General features: G+C 38.1%; 1 protein-coding gene and 1 long non-coding RNA gene across 4 annotated transcripts in view; one reads left to right on the top strand and one right to left on the bottom strand.

Moving 5' to 3' along the window:
- LOC129527964 (uncharacterized) overlaps positions 1–3,363 on the bottom strand; it is a 127,257-nt gene extending 123,894 nt beyond the window's left edge. For both annotated transcript variants that reach the window (XR_010131752.1, XR_010131751.1), the window contains exon 1: positions 2,968–3,363. This is a non-coding gene — a long non-coding RNA (uncharacterized lncRNA). The remainder of the gene's footprint in view (positions 1–2,967) is intronic.
- The window catches only part of TNPO1 (transportin 1), a 98,247-nt gene continuing 80,679 nt past the window's right edge, over positions 3,005–20,572 (top strand). The window contains exon 1 of one of the 2 annotated variants that reach the window (XM_019013437.4): positions 3,005–3,567. In XM_019013437.4, the coding sequence (XP_018868982.1) occupies positions 3,553–3,567 (15 nt within the window). In that variant the 5' untranslated portion in view covers positions 3,005–3,552. Of the gene's footprint in view, positions 3,568–3,750; positions 3,770–20,572 lie in introns of those variants that run through there. The other variant, XM_063700692.1, reaches the window with a different exon arrangement.

Here is a 20,572-nt window from a genome sequence, read left to right as displayed (position 1 = left end):
TCCAAGGTCTCTAGTTGATCTGTCTTCTTTCCACCATTTGGAGACTTTTATGTTTGTTTTATACATAATGTTCAGAAGTTTTAATTATACTTAGTGGGAGGAATAGGGACAAGCATATCTATTCCATCTTCCCAAAAGTGGAAGTCTAAGTAGACCTTTTTATAAGCAGAATCATATTATAATCACTAGGACATATTAATACTTAAAGGAGATTTGAAGTTAATTTTTCCCAGTTAATAACTCCCTAATTTATCATTTTTAAGAATTCAAACTTTATATATTGGGTTTACTTTACATGAGAAATGCCTGTAGATTATTTACACATTTCTGAATATTGACAATTGTCCTCTTCAATATTTTAATTAAATTCTTCTAAATAATTACTGAAACTTTTTTTCATAATGTCAACCTGAAGATATTTCAGTGTAAGGCAATTCTTTAAACTACCTAATGTGAAATAATTGTCTTCCAGAAGTATAAATGGTGACAATATTTTAGAAGATCCTATTCTATTTTATTTATTTATTTATTTTTATTTTTTCATTTATTTTTGAGATGAAGTCTTCCTCTGTCACCCAGGCTGGAGTGCAAATGAATGGCCTGATCTTGGCTCACCGCAACCTCTGCCTCCCAGGTTCAAGCAATTCTCCTGCCTCAGCCTCCTGAGTAGCTAGAATTACAGGCGCCCGCCACCATGCCCAGCTAAGTTTTGTATTTTTAGTAGAGACGAGGTTTCACCATGTTGGCCAGGCTGGCCTCGAACTCCTGACCTCAGGTAATCCGCCCATCTCGGCCTCCCAAAGTGCTGGGATTACAGGCGTGAGCCACTGTGCCCAGGCTTATTCTATTTTAGAAGCTTGCCTGTATATAAAAAATTACTTATCTTACTAGGTTTCCATATACTCACCAACAATTGCCTATTAAAGATATTTATTTAACAATTTTTGAACTTCCAGACCTACTTTTTCAATAATATTCCTCCTTCTCAAACATCTTTGATTTATATTAATGTCTAGTAATACTTTCATTCATTGCCCTCTAACAACCTGCCCTGCACTCTGCTAATGAGTTCTTTATGTAACTTATCTTACTTAATCTTGTTTCAGACAAAAGAAAGTGAAGCTCAGAAAGACTGAGCCAAAAGCATTCATAAATGGTAAAGCCAGCATCTGCATATAGGTCCTCTGCCTGCAAGCTCCACACTTGTTTTAACAATGCTACACCTGACAAAATAAGCGTCTTGTCATTCCTAGGTGAAAGCTTATAGGTATGTTTTCTCCCTCAGATGCTGTTTTGTAACTTCTAACATGTTTTTATTTTTATCTTGGTAAATTTTTCACCTAAGAAAATAAAATTAATACGGAAATTTTAAATATATCTATGTTTTAACGGTAAAAACAAAGTTTATAAATTTTAACTTCATTTTTGTCATTTAAAAATTATTAATAATTCTTCAAAGTTTTACCACATGAGCATATTTAGGTATAAAGAGAAAATACTACTGGATAGCTGCTATTATATGTGCAAACTGTCAAAGAAAAATAAAATACGCCATGTTAATAAATCCTTGTTAATAAGATTTACTGTTTAAAACATGTTTTTTTAATTTGACCTAGAAGAGACAAAAAGGCTACCTGTGTAAGAATCTCTATTCAACAGAACTATTTTATATTAATATTTTCATTCACTTTAATTTTTACAAAAGAATACATATTTAATTTGCTTAATCTCAATTTTACAACATCTGATAATCAACATTTTTTTCTTTCAAAATGTTTTGGCCAATAAATCCTCTTATGCTAAATAATATGTTACTTTTTCTTCAATTCATTTCAGTTATTTCCAAACTATTAATCAAGTGAACTCCTACTAATTGCTTAGTCAGTAGTATTTACATCTGTCATTATTTGCTAATCCTTTGGATTTTAGAAATATTTGTGTTTTTTCCTTTAGCAAAGTAGAATGCAAATACTACACATCTTCTGATTTGTATAGATCCTAGTCCACGATGTAACGTTTCAAATGCAGAAATAAGCCATTTGTTATTTGGATAAATATACTTTTTCTGGGTATATTTTCCTGCAGATAAACTACCATTTAGAAAAGTTTATATTACATTTTTTTCTTGGTAATCTACTCCTATTGGGGGGGAGGCCTCTTTTTGATATACACTACTGTATCCAATTACTATCAAATTAATATTATAACATGTTGAAATCATGAGTATTTTAGTTATCTATAATATTTTCCCTTGCTAAGGCCAATTTCCCAATGATTAAAAAATGGTACTTTTAGTCTCAAATTTTAAGTTAAATAAACTAGTTGTTCCCGCAAAATGACTGTAATTCAAATGAAAATTGTTAACACGTTTAGAAGAACAAATAAATTATCTTAGTAAAAATTTACAGACATTTGCTAGTAGTATGTACTGTAATTTTACCTAAACTATGACAGGAAGGCAACAACTGTCACACATTTTCAAAATATATACAGCACTTCCAGTAAGATAGTCGGAACTGCTGGTATTTCTACTCACATTGATCATGTGAGGAATATTATCACGGGCATCATCACCTTAGAAAATAAAAATCAGCTAGCTATGCAAATTTTAAGTATTTTTATACAGTAAATTTTACATATAAGAATAATCTGAGGGAAGGAAACTGATATTTATCTCATTACCCTTGTTGCAGTTGGGTATAAAAACGTCCACCACTCCCATTTTGAATCATTTGCCGTACAGAAAATACAGGACATTTTAATTTCTCATGATGGCAGGTTAGGGAGAGAAGGGCTTGTTATTTCTAAGAGCTAGAAACTACAGTTTTATAGGATTGCACACCTGGAGGCGTAAAAATTTTATAAATCACTGAATTTTAATTACATAGTAGTTTATACGCCAGATACAACATACGTCAAAAGCCTATCTTGTTCTAAGCGGGCAGCCATCCACCCGCATCTACCTACCGAAGCCATTTCTGCTTTTTACCAGCGACGCTGGAACAGTGTTATTGTGGGATATGTTCAGTGTTGAACAGGCTCCCAGGGCACGGCTGTTACTTTGGAGATTATGCTGGGGTACAGAAGTTAGGCTGGGGCAGGGCCATCCACCTAGGAGGGCCCAGCACAGTCTGGGCAACCACACCGGCGGGCCGTTTTGCTTACAGCCCCACCGCGCCGGGCAATGTCTGCAGCTGCTGCGTGCGAGACCCAGAGGCTCCGGTCAGCGCGCCGGTCGCAGAGAGTGCGAGCACTTGTGAGCCCCGCGCCGGGCCGGTGAAGTCTGGTGCTGCCGAGCCCGCTTAGAAAGCACGGCCGCGCGCTGCCGGACGCAGGCCCACAGGCCCACCCGACCCAGGCAGCAATTTTCCCAGCCCCGCCGCCGTTGCCAAGGCGACCGCCGCCGAACGTTCCCGCGGCGGGCTCCGCCCCCCGACCAATCGGACCGGCGCTCGGTGAAGCCCAGATTCTCTTTGTTCCGCAGCCATTTCAGGCCCCGGACAGGAGGCAGTGCCGCTTCGGCCGAAGGCCCGAGCGCCCGAGGCGTCTGGGATGGTGTGGGACCGGGTAGGTGGCGTGAGGGTGCGCGGCCCCGAACTGGAGGGGCGGGAACGGAGGCTGGGAGCTCCGAGCTGCCTGACGCGCCTACTGGAGAGACGCCGGGCTCGCCCGCTCTCTCGGCGCCTGCCCGGCCGTTTGAAGCCGAGAGGCAGCGGCGGCGCGGTTCTAACCCCAACAGCTGCCCGCCCAGGCGCCCTGCGGGACCCGGGTAGGGAGCAGGCGACGGCGGCTCCTCAAGTGTCCGAGGATCCCGTTAGGGGCGGCGGGAGCCCGTTACAAGGGGCGGGAAGGGAAGGGTCTGATATTCAGGGGAGCGTTTGCCTCGCCTGCTTAGCTGTGGCGTTTGAGGGCCCTTGAGTGCTGCAGTCGGCTGCCCCGAGACGGCTGCCTTTCACTGGTTCTGGGCGCTGGCCGGCGCTGCCCGAGATGGGCCAGTCTTTGTCCCGCCCTGGGCCCCTCTGCCCGGGTCTCCTGCGTCCGCACACAGCGCCCATCGTCCTTACATGCAGCTTGCGGATCTCTTCCTCCCGGCGGTTCTTTCTCCTTGGGGCCTCTTGGCCTCACGACATGTTTACATAATGTTTGTGACTGTACGAGTTTTGCGTGGGCTTGTGGGTTTTGCCCTTCTACCTCCACTCCCATGCGTACAAGCAACAGGGAACAGCTGCTGAGGAGCAGACTGGCCACCACAATCAAGCTATTTTCGGAATTACTTTCTTTAAAAATGATCGCGTGTTGCTTATTGATTTTAAAAATCAACTGGATTTTGCAAGGATTGCTTAGAGTTTAAGTCTGTTATCTTAATCGCTAATCAGGATGGTCTATCAGTAGATGTAAATGTAGAAATTTGAAATTGGAGGCTATCTACAAATTGATTTTGACAGCTGTATTAAGAAGCTTAATAACTGTCCTTTGAAACAGTAATGACTTAAATGATGAATGTGTAAGTGGTACTTTTTTTACCCTAAAGAAAAGATACTTTTAAAATTGCAAGATGTATGGTGTAATAGGTGTTTGGAAATGAAGGTTGTAAAATGGCTGTCCTGACGTACTACTCACTTTTAGAATAACAAAAGTTCCTGCAGCATTTTAAGTTTCCCTGTTATATCAAAGCTTTCATGTTAGAGTGGTGAAGAAGCTATGTTTAGTGGAAAAGGGGAAAGTTCCGTTTTTTGGGAAAGGATCTGTTTTCCACTTTCACCTTACCTGGCACCCTAGTTGTTCCTAGAGAAGGCTGTGCCAGGATGAAAATTAGCAACCACAAAAGGGAAATAATAGTTTGCAGGTGCAGATTTTTTTTTTAGTCTCTAGCTATGCAGTGCATAAATTTATACTAGTTTGGCAGTACGATTTTTACTTCATGCAATTTAACGTGAGCCTAATGAAGTACTAGTGTTCTGTTTTCTTTTTCCTAAGAGGGGCCGCCACCCTTGATGTGGCTGCATCTTTCTCCTAGTCAGGAATTATTAAATTCGTCCCACTGAAATATCTATAAAAATCTTGTTTGCACTTGTACCTCAACTCTCAGTGGCTTTATTACCATTATATAATGTGAGCAGAATAAGATTTTTGTAAAAATACATGATTCTAGTTGTAAGCTTTTCCAATATCAACATTTCTTATTGTATTCATTGTTTTTATGACTGTAGTTTTGCTTATTTATAATTTTAAAGCCATTCCATGAACTCAGTTTTTCTAAATGTTGTAAATGAGCTACTACATTGAAATGTAAACATCTATATTTAGAAGAATTTCTTGAATTTTAACCATGTTGGATTCTGCAAATGTTTTTTTAAGAAAAGAAACCTGGTTATAAAGTGAAGTCAAACCAAGTGACATAGGTAATGAAATAAATGAATTTATCAAATATAAACTGCAGAGAGGAGCACAGCAGTAAGTGGGGGAGTTCTTTTTATTGGCCAGGGTATAAATTGTGATATTTTTTCCTGAGATTGATATTTGAATACATATTGGTGCTAAAAAGATATCTTCCCCCCTCAAAACAGTTTGGTTTACCAGCAAAAGGATGAGAAAGCTGAGAGAATCAAAGAAACTGATGAGGTTTTCAAAAACAATGGAGAACAATGCCATCCTCAAAGAGGAAGGATCAGAAACAGTGAAATTCCCCTGGAGGTTGAGGATTTTTCTTAGTTGACCCTATTCAGCCATTGCCATGGTAAATCTGTTGAGTGTTGGCAGGTGAAGGAGTCTTCCGGGTTGTACAAGGGATGAACTTCACAATGGAAGACGGATGTTTGCAAGAGTGGTGCCTTAATCCGTATTGTGTTGCTGTAAAAGAATACCTGAGACTGGGTCATTTATAAAGAGAAGAGGTTTATTATGTAGCTCACGGTTCTGCAGGCTGGGAAGTATAAGAAGCAAGGCGCCGCCATCTGGTCAGCTTGTTGTGCTGCATCATAACCTGCTAGAGAAGGTCAAAGGGGAAGCCACCCCAGGCAAAGAGGGGGAAATCTGAGGGAAGGGCCTGGCTTTCTAACAACTCACCCTCAGGGAACTAAATCATGTCCACCAGATCATGATCAGATTTCAACATGAATTTTGATGGAGACAGACACACCATATTCAAACCACAGCAAGTGGTAACTGATTTGTAGTTGTATGCGTGGATGTTAGTTAGGAGAGGTTTTCAAAAGCAAGTTTGATTGGGTTGCTTTGAAGGGTCCTTTGAAGTACTGTAAGTTACTGTAGTAAGTAGGAATATTAGAGTTCTAGAGTCTGAATGGTCAAATGAGATATTGAAATGGGAAATAGGGAGGTGGATTTGTCCTGGAATTTTCTGGAGTAGATAGAATACGTATAGGAATAGTGGCTACATCTTAATCCAAAAAGACACTCCATGCCAGAGCGAATATTACAACTCAGTACTGAAAAAAAGCTGATAACCGTGAGACCATAAAGTTGGGATTGATATATGCCTTTTTAATGGTTAAATTTTTAAAACAAAGCAAAACTTTTCAATGTAGTGTAGAGAACAGGCGCTTTGGAGCCACACTATTTGGATTCAGATTTTGGCACCTTCTGTAATTATCTGTGTGACCTTGGGCAAGTTATTTAATCTCACTTTTTCATCTTATGTTATGAGGATTAAATGAGTTAATACACTAAGCTCTTAAAACTGGGCCTGACATGTATTAACTTTTCTATAAATAATAACTGCTGTTATCATCAATGTCATTATCACTGTTAATTATTTCAGAAAACTATAGAAAACCATAAAATAAAAATTACAAATATCAGTACTACGTAGTAACTACTGTAAGCCCTTTTGTGCATTTCCTTCCAATGTTTTTTTCTGAGTTTATTGGATTTTTTTCACAGTTGAGACTTTACTATGTGAGTAATTTTGTATTCTCACCATAAGCGTTTTCTTCTGCTACTTAATTATTTTGTCACCATATTTAATGTTTGCATGTTTGTGTGGATTTCTCATTATTAAACAGTTTCTAATTTTTTTGCAGTTATAAGAAACACTGCAATGAACATCCTCATACAAAAATCAATTTCTGCATTCTGGATTATTTAGAGTCCCCAAAGCAAAAATACTGAGTCAAAGTAAACATCCAAAGCTCATGGTCCATACCGCAAATTGCTTTTACTTAAGGGAATTTAATAATGAACTTATTAATATAATAAATTGAGACTACACAGTATTGTTCCTGTTGCTTTGGGATTGGAGGAATAGAGAGTGGATTAACGTTTTCCTTGTAATGTACTAGACATCATTTGTAGGCATGTAACATACATTGTCACTTTCATGTACATTTTTCTCATTTATTGGCTCTGTGTTATACATGGGAGTTACTTCTGTTTTACTGATGAGAAAACAAAGTGTAAATAAGTGAGTACTTTGTCCAAGGGCTCAGAGCGTTCGAGCCTGAATCTGAATCTGGATCTGCTTGATTGCAAAGCTCATCATGCTGTTTTATTTGTATACTTTTATATCATATACATATTCAGAATTTTATACTGTAACTAACTATAGATCACAGACCACATTTTTAAGATAGCTAAACTGAGCTGGGAATAATGAATGGGTAAGTTGCAAAGTTAAACAAGACAGGGCTTAACTTTCCACATTTTAGAAAAAGAAAATCTTTACCTGGATGAGATATAATTGGTAACAACTATATAAAACCGGGTTCTAAAGTGAATGCACCAAATACCTGTGGGTGCAATTCTTAATGATCTTAACACAAATAGGTGAGAGAAAACTAAAGAAATCTCAAATTTGATTAAATTTGGGGAGTAAGAGAAATGAAAAGGCCCGTTAAGTGCTTAAATTGAAATATACGTTTAGTAAAACTCCTGGTAAAGTAAATGAAGGTTTTACTGGGGAAACAAGCAAAAAAATATGTGTTTCACATAAGGAGAATAGAACTGCCTACAAGGTGTAGGAAGTTAAATTTATACTGAAAATTAGAGAAAAAAACACTCATATTTGAGTTGCATTTTATAGATGACTCTGAAGCCATTAGTAAAATAATTTATTAGTGGAGCCCCTTTATCCTAGATGCATATGTTTCTACCACAGATGAAAAAGTTAATGCTAGGAAGGATAAGATTCCACCACTTTTGTTTTTACTAAGAAAGGAATTAAGGAAGAGAAGTATTTCAGCAAATCATGAATATACTAAATAAATGCAAATAAATTATTAGGAATAGGTGGTATCCAACAAGATTTTAAAGATATGAATATAAAAGTACAGAACTATTGATTATTATGCTACCATTTGAAATTGTGTTTTTGAAAAATATTTAATGAAATTAAATATATATTTCGACTGGAGCATAGCAGAACTAGGAAATGATGAGAGAGCTAGCAAACCATGAAGGACTTTTGTGCCATTTATTAGTGCTGGGATTATCTCTTGTCGAGAGATTTACATACTAGTGGAGAAAGAGATATGTAAATAAACAAGTTCAATAAGTGTATTTACAGCTTTTGTGATATAAATCTGTAAAAACACCAAGAAAGGCCAGTAATAGATTCGTTGAATAGATTAGGGGGAATGTTTGGAGCATTTTGGGAACTAGGAACAGCATTTCAGTGAGTGTGTCAGTAAACATAAAGATCTGCTGTGTTCTTGGAACTCTTAAGCCGTTCAGAGGCCCTGAAAGGTATATAGCAGGGGTCCACAAACTTTCTGTAAAGGGCCAGATAGCAAATACTTTCTGCTTTGTGGGCCATACCATCTCTACCACTGTAGTGCAAAAACAGTTATGAAACCAATGGTATGGCCAGATTTGACTAAGGTCTTAATTAGACAAACTGTAATATATAGTACAGAGGGATGTTGAAGAGAGAGAACCTACTGAGCCTTATGTCACCCTATCATGAGCCATTGAAAGATATGAAACGAATCTAGAAGACTGATTTGTATGAATCATTAAGAGCAGAATAAAATAGATTTTTAAAGCACTCTACATCGATTTAAAAGGGAAAACAACTCAGTTTTTTAAGTGGGCAAGTTCCACAGAAGAGGAAATATGGCTAGCAGGTAAACATGGAATAATGATTTACCTCACCAGCAGAAAAATGCAAAGTAAAGCAGTGACTTTTTTTTTTTTCTCATTATACTGGCCAAAGAGAGAAAAGTTTTGTTAGTATGTATTGAGAAGGTTGTAGGGATAACATTGAATATATCAGTACGGCTATTTTAAAGTAAAAACATCTTTGACCCAGCAGTTTCCATTTCTTAGAGAAACACATGAGTATATCAGGAGTCATGTGTGCTAGGATTAGTCCTTGTCAGTAACCGCAGAAACTCCAGACTTCCTGTTCACATTTTATCTCTGGCATTCCATTCATAAAAAGGTCTACACTTTTTTTTTTTTGGAGATGGAGTCTTGCTCTGTTGCCCAGGCTGGAGTGCAGTGGCATGATTTCGGCTCACTGCAACCTCTGCCTCCTGGGTTCAAGCAATTCTCCTGCCTCAGCCTCCCGAGTAGCTGGTACTACAGGCACACATTGCCATGCCCAGCTGATTTTTTGTGTTTTAGTAGAAATGGGGTTTCACTATGCTGTGCAGGCGGGTCTCCAACTTCTGACCTCAGGCAATCCGCCCACCTTGGCTTCTCAAAGTGCTGAGATTACAGGTGTGAGCCACCGCGCCCGGCCCGGCCTGGGTCTACACATTTTTTTTTTTTTTTTTTTTTTTTTTGGAGACACAGTCTAGCTCTCTTGTCCAGGCTGGAGCAGGGTCTATGCTTTTTCTTAAACCTCTTCTCAACTTTTCATACCCTTCTACTGTACTTTGTGAAATTAACTATCCATCATCTGCAAAATCCAATCTGAACCATTCTTAGATGTTGTTTTCACTTTCTTGCTGTAATGGAAACCGGACTCTCTTCCACTGTGCAGTTGTGGCTGTTTTTGTTTGTTTGCTCCGTAACTTTCCTTCCACTGTTTCTAGAGGTGGGAAAGGTATCTGTCGTGAGTCTTCTTACTTCTTTCAGACTATGCTTCCTCCTTTCTCCCTATAATCTTCAGTTTTGAATTATGTCATAAAGGCCCACTGTCCCACTCTCCAGTCTTTATATTGAAATTGATAAGAATGTACATAACTGATCCACCCAAACCCTGGCCTCTCATTTCCTAGACCTCTCTTCCAGTGCTCTTCCCATCTATGCTATATCAGCCACTCATTCCACAGTGATACCCTCGTGCACTGTCAATAACTGCAGTCTCTCCATAGTTGCCATTTCATGTGTTCTGCTCTGTTATCGCTTCTTCCTATTTTTGCAGCTCACTCCTAGTGCCTCAGCCCTAACCATCTTCTGACCCCAATGGAATCTCCAACCCATTGATCCTATTACTGCTCCCCTGCCCCTTACCCTCTTGATGTTTTCACTCCCTTTTATGTGGAATTTACTCATCTAAATTTCATGGTTAATCAGTTTAATTACTTCTTTGGATCCCTTTCCTTGCTCTTTGCTTGTTTGGCAAAACCAGAGCTCTAGTTAAAACAAACTCTGGGTTTTTTTTTGCACTTGCCCCTACGTAACTGAGCATGGCCAGAAAAAAACCACACAACCACACATGGCCACAAACCTTAAGTGGGTCTGTAATGCTGCCTGATGGTTGTACTGTATTTTCCTAGTCTGCTTACTCTTCCACTCTTCTAAATGACTATTTCATATCTTATTTTCCCCAAACCTTCTATATCTCTTTTCCCATCCTCACCTTCAGCTCATGACCTTGCTTTCCACTTTGCTGAGAAAATTGAAGTAATCAGAACTTCCATAGATTGCCACCACTCCACATACCTCTGGCACTCTATTTATGAAAGGGTCTGCGCAGCATCTGCTCAGTACATGGCTGTCTTCCTGCCTATTACCTTAGATTAACTGTTCATATTCTTGTCTGCCTTTGTACTAGGCCCCATTCTCTCTCATCTGCTCAAGGACTTTGCTTCAGGTTCTCTTCTTCCACATCATCAATTTTGTTCTTTTTATTGAATCATTTCTGTCAGCAAACAGATATGCTATTATTTCTCCCCTCTTAGGAAAAAATCTTGTCCCACTTCACCACATTACCCCAATTTTTTGTTTCCTTTGGGAGCAGTATTTCTCAAAATAGTTGTCTGTACTTGCTATTGCCAAGTTCTCTCGTCTAGTACTCTGTTAAACCCACTCTAGTGAGGTCTTTGTCTGCACCACTCCCACAGAAACAGCTCCTCTGGTTCTTCAGTAGCCCCCATATTGTTAAATGCCCTGTGTTATTGATTCTCATCCTATGTGACCTGTCAGCAGCATTTGACACAGCTGTTTGCTTCCCTTAGCCTTGAAACCATTTCTTCTTTGCCTTCCAGGACGTCACACGTTCCTGGTTATCTGCTGTCTCAGTGCTGGTCCTTGTAATTCTCCTTTCCCTTTATTTTCACTGACCTCTTAATGTTGGAGAGCCCCAAGTCTTAATTGTTTGTTTATTTGTTTCTATCTATGCTCACTTTATTGGTAATCTCATTTAGTCTCATGGCTTTAAATACCATGTAAATATCAACAATACCCAAATTTAGATCTTTAGACCCTCTCCTCAATTCCAGTCTTACATGTGCAACTACCTATTCAACATTTCCCCTAAATGTTTAATAATAGACATCAAAGTCAGCATATCCAAAACTAAACTCCTAAACTTTCTCCCCAATGCCTGCTTTACCCACAGACTCTCCCATTTCTGTCAGTGGCAACTCCGTCCTCCTGTAGCTCAGACCAAAATCTTGGCCTTATTTTTTTCCTTCACTTTTTTCTTTTACTCTTCAGATCTGTTCTTTCAGGACAGTGTGTTTTCTGTATCGTCAAAATACATCCAAAATCCTATCATGCCTCACTGCTTCCCCCACTGCCACCACCCTTGTCCAAGCCACTACCATCACATCTTGTTGGATTACTGAAATAGGTTACTACCTGGTCTGCCCCTTCTGCCCTATCCCCTCCCAACAGTATTTTCTCAATACAGTAGCCGGAATAAACCTTTCGCAAGTTAAGACAGTCCCTGTCACTTCTCCTGCAGTGGCTCCTGTTATGGTCTGAATGTATGTGTCCTCCCAAACTGTTGAAATCCTAACTCCCAAGGTATTAGGAAATGGGAGTGGAGTCCTCGTGAATAGGATTGGTGCCCTTAAAAAGTCCTAGAGGCCAGGTGCGGTGGCTTATGTCTGTAATCCCAGCACTTTGGGAGGCTGAGGTGGGCGGATCATGAGGTCAGGAGATCGAGACCATCCTGGCTAACACTGTGAAACCCTGTCTCTACTAAAAATACAAAAAATTAGCCGGGCGCGGTGGCACGTGCCTGTAGTCCCAGCTACTCGGGAGGCTGAGGCAGGAGAATCGCTTGAACCCAGGAGGCAGAAGTTGCAGTGAGCTGAGGTCACGCCACTGCACTCCAGCCTGGGTGACAGGGTGAGACTCTGTCTCAAAACAAAACAAAACTCTAGAGAGATCCCTTGCCCTTTGTCTCTTGAGGACACAGCAAGAAGTCTGTGAGCTAGAAAGCAGCCCTCACCAGATACTGAATATGCCTTGATCTTGGACTTCCCATCCTACAGAATGGTAAGAAATCAATTTCTGTCGTTTATAAGCTATCTCATTTATGGTATTTTGTTATAGCAACCCGAATGGACTAAGACATTCCCTTTCATTCACTCAGAGAAAAGCTGGTCCTGTGAGGCTCTACATGATCTGCCCAATCCACTCCACTTTCTCCTTACCTTCCTGACCTCATTTACTGTTACCACTGTCCTCCCCTTACTCACTGGCCTGCTTGCTATGTCTGTCCTGTTCCTACTTTAGGACTCTTGCTGGCTCCACTCTCTGAAATGTACTTCTTCCACATATCTGCTTGGCTCAATGGACTTACCTCCCAGTCTTTGCTCAGATCTTACCATCTATGAATACCCTGTTTAATACTATATTCTATCCTGCCCTTCCCCACCCACTCTTATCCTGGACTCCTTTTTATTTTGTGCATAGCACATACAACCTTCTAACATACTATATTAGGGGTCAGCAAGCCACAGCTCCATGAGCTTCTGCCCTGTTTTTGTACATCCTATAAGCAAAAGAATGGTTTTTACATTTTTAAACGGTTGTGAAACAAAGCAAAAAATACGTGACATATATATGTGGCCTGCAAAGCCAAAAATATTTACTCTCTGTCCCTTTTCAAAAAAAGTTTACACTATGTATTTTATTCTGTTTATTGTCCTCCTCCTCCTGCAAGAATACAAGCTCTAAGAGGGCAAGATCTTTGTTTTATTTTTTGCTGTATCTGCAAGATACAGATACAGAGCCTAGAATGTAGTAGACACTTAGTAAAGTATTTGTTAAATGAATTGTTCGTGATGGTGCAAAATGGCAATTATGTTAAATTTTCACCAATAGACCTGTATATCACAATGAGTAACAAAATCTGTATAATGACTGGAAAGTTAAGGCGTATTTTGAAGTTTGTTACAGAACAGGCCTGAAACACTTTTTGTTTCTACAGATACCTGTGTATTTAATTCCATAGAGAAGAACGCTACAAGGATACATAACCAAATGCATACTAAAGTACTTCTGGGGAGGGGACCAAGATTAAGAGAGATAGTTGAAAGAAGCTTGAATTTCATATATATTGTTTGCTTTTCTTTTTTTTAGCAATGAGAAACAGTCACATGTTAATGTTTTACATTAAGTTTTTTTAATGAAGAGATGAGAAAAAACAAACACATATTAAGAAAATAAAGCAGTGAGAGGAAATGGAGAGTAAAGGGTAAGGTAGAGAGAAAAGGAAGAGGACATTGACTTTCTTAAATGTCTTATTTGGCCAGCAGTCAATCTGAAAGAGGGGAAGGAGTGAGCAATGTGAATATGGGGGAAAGAGCATGCAAAAGTAAAGGCCCTTAGGTGGGAACAAACTTAGCATGATCTGGGCACTGTAAGAAAACCAGTGTGATGAACATAGTGAAAAAGGGGACAGAGACTACTAGGAGATAAGTTCAGAGAGATGGGCAGGCACCCATGTTAGGTACAGCTTTGCAGGCTGTGATGAGGATATAAGATCTGTGTGATAGGAAACCACTGGAAGATTTTGATGGGGGGAATACATGATTTAATTACAGATTTAATAATTACAGATCATTTTTGCTGCTTTGTCTCAGACAATGGGTTATAAGGGAACAAAAGAGGAGGCAGGCAAATCTGCCTAGACCATGGACTAGGGTAGACAGCAGAGGGGGTGAGAAGTGGTCAATTCAGAGTATATTTTGATGGTGTATTTTAAGAGTCTTGGCTGATGGTTAGGATTTGGGATATGAAGGAAATCAAGGGAAATAAGGATCATTGCTTCTGATCTCCATAATTGGCCTGAACAACTGAGTGAAAACTAGTAGTATTTAGTGGTATTAAGCAACTGGAGGAGGAGCAGATTGGAATGGGTTGCAGAAGGGAATCAAGAGTTTTGTTTCAAGCCTGGGCAGCATAGGGAGACCCTGTCTCCACAAAAAAAAAATTTTTTTTAATTAGCTGGTCATGGTGGCATGTGCCTATAGTCCCAGCTACTCAGGATGCTGAGGTGAGAGGATTACTTGAGCCTGGGAGGTCAAGGTTGCAGTGATCTGTGGTCATGCCACTGCACTCCAGGCTGGGCAACAGAGGGAGATCCTGCCAAAAAAAAAAAAAGAGTTTTCTTTCAACCAGCAAAGTTTGAGATGCCCATTTGACAAACAAGCAGATATGTCTTGTCAGATGTTGGATACTTGAATCTGGAATTCAGGGTGCTTTTAATGTTGCAGACTGATGAGATTATATAGATAGGGAATAGAAGGGGGTCTAGGATATTGAGGGGAGCCAGCAAAGGAGACAAAGAGCAGCCAGTGAGATACGAGGAGAACCAGTGAGATGTGGTGCCATAAGAGGTGAAACAGTGGTCACCTGCATTGAGCACTGTGAAGAAATTAAGATGAGGCCAAGAAGAAGTTGTTGGGTTTGGCACCATGGAAATCTCTCAGTGGAGTGGAGTACAATGGGAGACAGTGACTATTTACAACTTTCAAGATGTTTCTGTGAATGGTGGGGAGTGGAGAAATTTAGTTGTGGGGGATGAACGGAGTCTAAGCTGGTTTTTAAAGATATTATTTTAAATTAATTTTGAACTACAGAAAAGTAGTACAAATAATTCAGAAAACTCCCATATTTACTTTACATGGATTCACCAATTTTTAACATTTTGCTACATTTGTTTGCTTCTCTTGCTGTCTCTACATACACAGACACACACAAATTTTTGGGGAGTCATTTGAGAGTAGGCTGCATACATCTGTGCCTCTTTAGCCCTTAATACTTTAATGTGCATATCCTGAGAGCCAGGATATTATCTTATGAAACTGCATACGTGAGCAAATTCAGGATATTTAGTTTTTTACAGCCCACATTACAATTTTGCCAGTTGTCCCAGTAACATCTTTTGTAGCATTTTTTTTTTCTACCAGTACCTGATCTGGTCTAGGATTTTATGCTATATTTAGTTGTCATGTCTTTTTAGATGGAGAGGTATTTGCAATGATCATTATATCAGAAGGATAATTTAAAAATTTCTAGATGTGTATTATAACTCTTCATAATGGTAGATCAGTTTAATATGTCATCCTGATAAACATTAGGACAGAAGGAAGAGCAAGAAAAGTGAAGATACTTTATATGTAAATTTATCAGACTTTGGCATAAATGATGTGTTTTCAGAGTTATTGGTACTCATTGTTTAGAAAGGTAAAACAACTTGGATTCTTTTGTGATAGGGTTGAGTTGGCAGTATTATATGGACATGGTTTAAGAGTTTTTCAAAAAGAGTTTGTTTCAGCTCATAAAATCCTGCATGTCAAACCTTTATTAGAAAATATTGTGAGACTTAATTTAGGAAAAGAGCATTAAAGAGTGAAACATTGGAACCACAAGTGCTTCAGAATAGGCATTAGAATGCTCCATTGGATTTTTGGTTCAGTGATGAACACAGTTTTCTGTTACACAGTTTTGAGGGTTAGTGAGTAAAGACTTCCGTTGGATAGAAGCACAAGTTATGATGAAAATTTGTCTCCGACATTTTCGACCAAAGATTGTTCCTGCTATTGAATATGACTTCTGCAAGAAGTCACCTAAGGCTGGCACAGTACTGTGCTCTTTCACAGGAGCCCAAGTATTTGCTGAAAGATTCAAGTGACATGTAGCTTTCACTCAGGTAACTTAGACCCAGAACTACTGTTGAACAATCGAGTTGAATACAAGTTTCCCTCAAGGATAGGAGTGGCTTGGAGAATTTCAGTAGCAAGTATAAGAAGTAATGCCAGCTTTTGTATGTGAAGTATGACTATTCCTTGTTTATAGTTATCTAAATGTTTTACTTCTAGAAGCTGAAAGGAACATGGTCTTTAGTTACTTTATAGGTGAGGAACTAAACCAAATGAGAGTATGTGATTGGTGTAGGATTTCCCAGCTGGCTGTTCTTATGCAGAGAATTGAGACAAGAGCCCCAGATTCCTGATGCCCCTTCTTTTTTTCTGATGTTATTTTGGCTCTTCTTGGCACTGAAGACTTAAACACCCTTAGAGGAAGGCAGTTAGTCCTAAAGCCCCATTCAGTTACCCTGGGCTGTTAGCTCTAGACAGGTTGTGGCTGTGAGTTTAAGTGTCTGTGTCATCCTTCCCTTGGCCTGATACCCCTGCCCAAGTAGGAAACAATAAAACCGTAAAGGGATTGTGAAGGTAGGAGATTTTCCTGGAGTCTGATTTTAGCATAAGCTCTGAATCAAGAGAGTGGTATAGTAGTTTAATATTTAATGTAGGAATTTGATGGAGAAGCTTAAGAGTGAGTAGAGAAATAAAAGGATGAGACATAAAAAGGATAAGGTGCTAATAAAAATTCTAGATTTGTTTTAACCTTACATCCTAATGGGCTAGAGACTTTTGTTAGGTACGTGGCAGGCAATTTTTATTTGTAAAGCAGAATATACACACACTCACTGGAGTGTGATTCCCGTAGAGTTTAAATTGCTCAGCAGCTAGGGCAAAGTAGTCATTTTAGATAAAATTATTGTGTTCTGATTCTGGGAAATACAAACTCCTGAACATCTCAAATGTTTTTGGGCAAGTTCATCAAATGCCTACCCACATATCGAATTATTGAATTTAGTAACAATTTAAATTAATAAGAAATCTTAGGAATTTCTGAGTTCATCCTCTCATTTCAGATGTTTTATTATTATATTGGTAGTTTCCAGCTGTGAGATCCTGCACATACAAGCACTTAAGAAATGTTTGCTTTTGATTTAATAGCTGGCATTCCTTCCTTCTGGAAGATGCACAGTATGCTTATAATAATGTATGACCAAGAGTTAACTGAAGATTATGTATTTTATTAACTGTAAATAATATGGATCAGTTACTACATGAAATTATTTTTTAAATTGAGGTATCATTTCATGTGACTCAAGACAAAGATTTTCTTTTTGTGTCTCTCAACCCTCCTCCAGGATTTAGGACAAATTTATAATAAATGAATTTATGTTTTTTTCTAAGAATCAGTTTGCCGTAATGGAAATAGTATGTGTTTTTGAAATAGTAATTAGACTCTTAGGTCTACCAGTTGTAAGTGTATAGTCATGAATGGTATCTACCTTAAAGACTAAACAGGCACACAGAATTATGCCATTAGCTCATTAGTCAAGATATTTGTAAGCATTCATGTTCTTTCCGTCCCTTCTTACTTACCACATTAGTTTTCTTCGGCAGAAAAATGTATTAAGAAGACTCTATTGATGATTCTAACATAAGTACTTTAGATTTATTTATTTTTGCGGTAGAGAGTTTATTATGAATTAGTTTTTTACTTAACATATTTTAGTTATGATTATTGAGACAGTCTGTAGAACTTATTTCTGCAGAAGTCTCAAGAACCATTTTAGAAGAATATAGGCCCTCTTTTCTAAGCTAAAATTCATTTTCATTTGCTTTTGGCTTTTACATATTTAGTAGGGTTTTTTTCTTAGTTCTTCTAGTTTAACATATTGTTTGAGCTATATATTGTTTTTTCTTATATTTCCAGAATTTTGTATCAGCATTTGAAAAATTAGGAAATCAGTGAAAGATCCTTGTATTATTATGTCTTTTGATATAAAATAAAATTTGGGGATTTGTTCTTCTAAATTTTGTACTATTACTGTTGCTGTATTTTTTACTTAGTATTTTGTAGCATTTAAATGTCAACGTGAATTTCATATTATTAACATATTAAAAATTATTTTGTATACACAAGGTATCAGAACAGTAATCACAAGTATAGACTATGTAATAACTCCTGTTATCTAAGTAAAACTTCTGTTCTCTAATATTCAAGAAAGCCTTTCTCTGAAACTAAGTTTCTTGGATTATCAGACAATTTTTCTGGTATAATGCTTGAGCTTTGCAAAAGTTGAATCCATTTTTTTTATAACTATGAAGATTTTTTGTTTTCAGTATTTTCTTCGTAGTATGCCTACTTATTTTAATAGCTTAATCTGGGAAAAAGTTGCTCTAAGTACATTAATTGTCTAGGTAACTAAAACGTAACCGTTCAAGTACCGTAACTTAAGTATTTTATCTTTTTTTCTCACTTTTTAAGCATTAATACTTTTCACGTCATTACAGAAATTAACCTTCTTTTTTTGATTGTTGCATAATAGCCCCATCAGTTGAAGGTTATATTATTTGCCATATATTTACTATTGATACTAGAAATAACCCTGGGATAAAATCTTTGAGTATAATACTCTCTTTTGTGTATTTAGGATTCTTAGGATACAGGCTCAGAAGTGTAATCATGAGGACAAAGTGTATGAAAATGTATATGGCTCAATATAGATTGTTGAGTTATTTCTTATAGGTCATACTAGTTTTACACTACTATCAGTAATTTGTTAAAAGTTGAATCATCATCTCCTCAGCAGCATAGGATATTATCATTCCAAAATTATCTTTGCTAATTGGACTAAAACCATTACTTTATTATTACATTTATTTGATTACTAGTAAGGTTCAGCATTTTCTCATGTTTGTTTAATGTTGTATTTCCTCCTGTGAATTTTCTTTCATGTGCTACTATTGGTTCTATATTAGCTTCCCAGAAAAGTTACTAATATATTGCTTTCTTGTTGGAATATTTTAGGAGCTCTCTTTTATGCTTGTTCATATAAAACAGATATTCATCTGCTATATTTGTCAACAGTGGTACCTCCTGGAAATGCCTAAGAGATGTTGTAGGTCCTTTGAGATATGGAGTGTCTGAGTCTTGAGAACCAAGTACTACCTGAAAGCTAGCATCATAGTGAGAGTAAATTGCCACTGTCCCTACATCTTCTCCTGTTGTAAAGTGTTAGTAAAGTGAATATTGTGAGGTGTTTTTTCCCTTGATGGCATCAGTGGCAGTGATTGTCAGTGCTCAGAAACAAAATAGTGTAATTTGGAAAAGATAGGGGAAGAGAGGAGAGGAGAGGGATAGAAGTAGATGGGGAATGAATTCTGTTGTCCGTAAAGAGGTGTACACCTGAATTGGCAGATGACTTTATTCTGGGTTTTCTCTACTCTTCCCACTCAGTTTACTCTCCACCCATCTGGGTATATTCATTAGACTTCCTACCTTTCAGAGACTTGCATGTCAGCTCTCAGATTTACATTGGTGTTCAAATCAAAGGAAATTAATTCCCATGGCAGTCATCAGCCTTCATTGTACCAACCCTGCAATTCCTAGAGAATGCCCTGCTGCTGAAAACTGCCTTCTTCCTGATGGCTTTCTATTTCTAATCCATGAATGACTTAAAATAAACCTCCCCTTTTCTCTTAGACAATCCGAATTTGAGTTATTCCCCCTCTTGAAAATAAAAGAGCTTAATCAGGATAGCAATATTAGATAAAAATTCAAATATATACCACATGATTATATATATTACGTAATTATATAATGTTATGCATTATGACAAACTAGTCCCAAGATGTTTTTGCTTTAAGTGGAAGAATTTGAATGTTTTAGGGAGTTCGTCCACCTCTACCTCCCTAAGTGCTGGTATTACAGGCATGAGCCACTGCACACAGCCCCTCTTAATCTGTAATGTTGATTTCTGGGTCTTGATTTCCCCATTTTTAAAATAAGAGGATTGGATAGATGTTGTCTAGTACTCATTACATTCTGAAGCTTAGATGCTATGATTGCCATTCTCTAATTACAGTTAAAGTTAATAAATTTTTATTTTGTGGGCTGAGGGGAATGAATGGACATGATATTCAATTGGCCAACAACTTAATATCTCTATTTGTAAGACTAAAATAAGCTTTTTAACCTAAGATTCAGTTTTAAGGGTCTATGCTTATAAACTGAACACTTTCTTAATGTGTACAGATTAACATTATCTTTTGTGTCTGGTGTCATTTCAGATTTCCTTCCCATCTCAACATTTCATTCTGTTTTTTATACTCATGAATTTTTA

This window comes from Gorilla gorilla, chromosome 19 (genome assembly GCF_029281585.2).
Source record: "Gorilla gorilla gorilla isolate KB3781 chromosome 19, NHGRI_mGorGor1-v2.1_pri, whole genome shotgun sequence".
NCBI lineage: Eukaryota > Metazoa > Chordata > Mammalia > Primates > Hominidae > Gorilla > Gorilla gorilla.
This window is presented reverse-complemented; position numbering and strand designations above follow the sequence as displayed.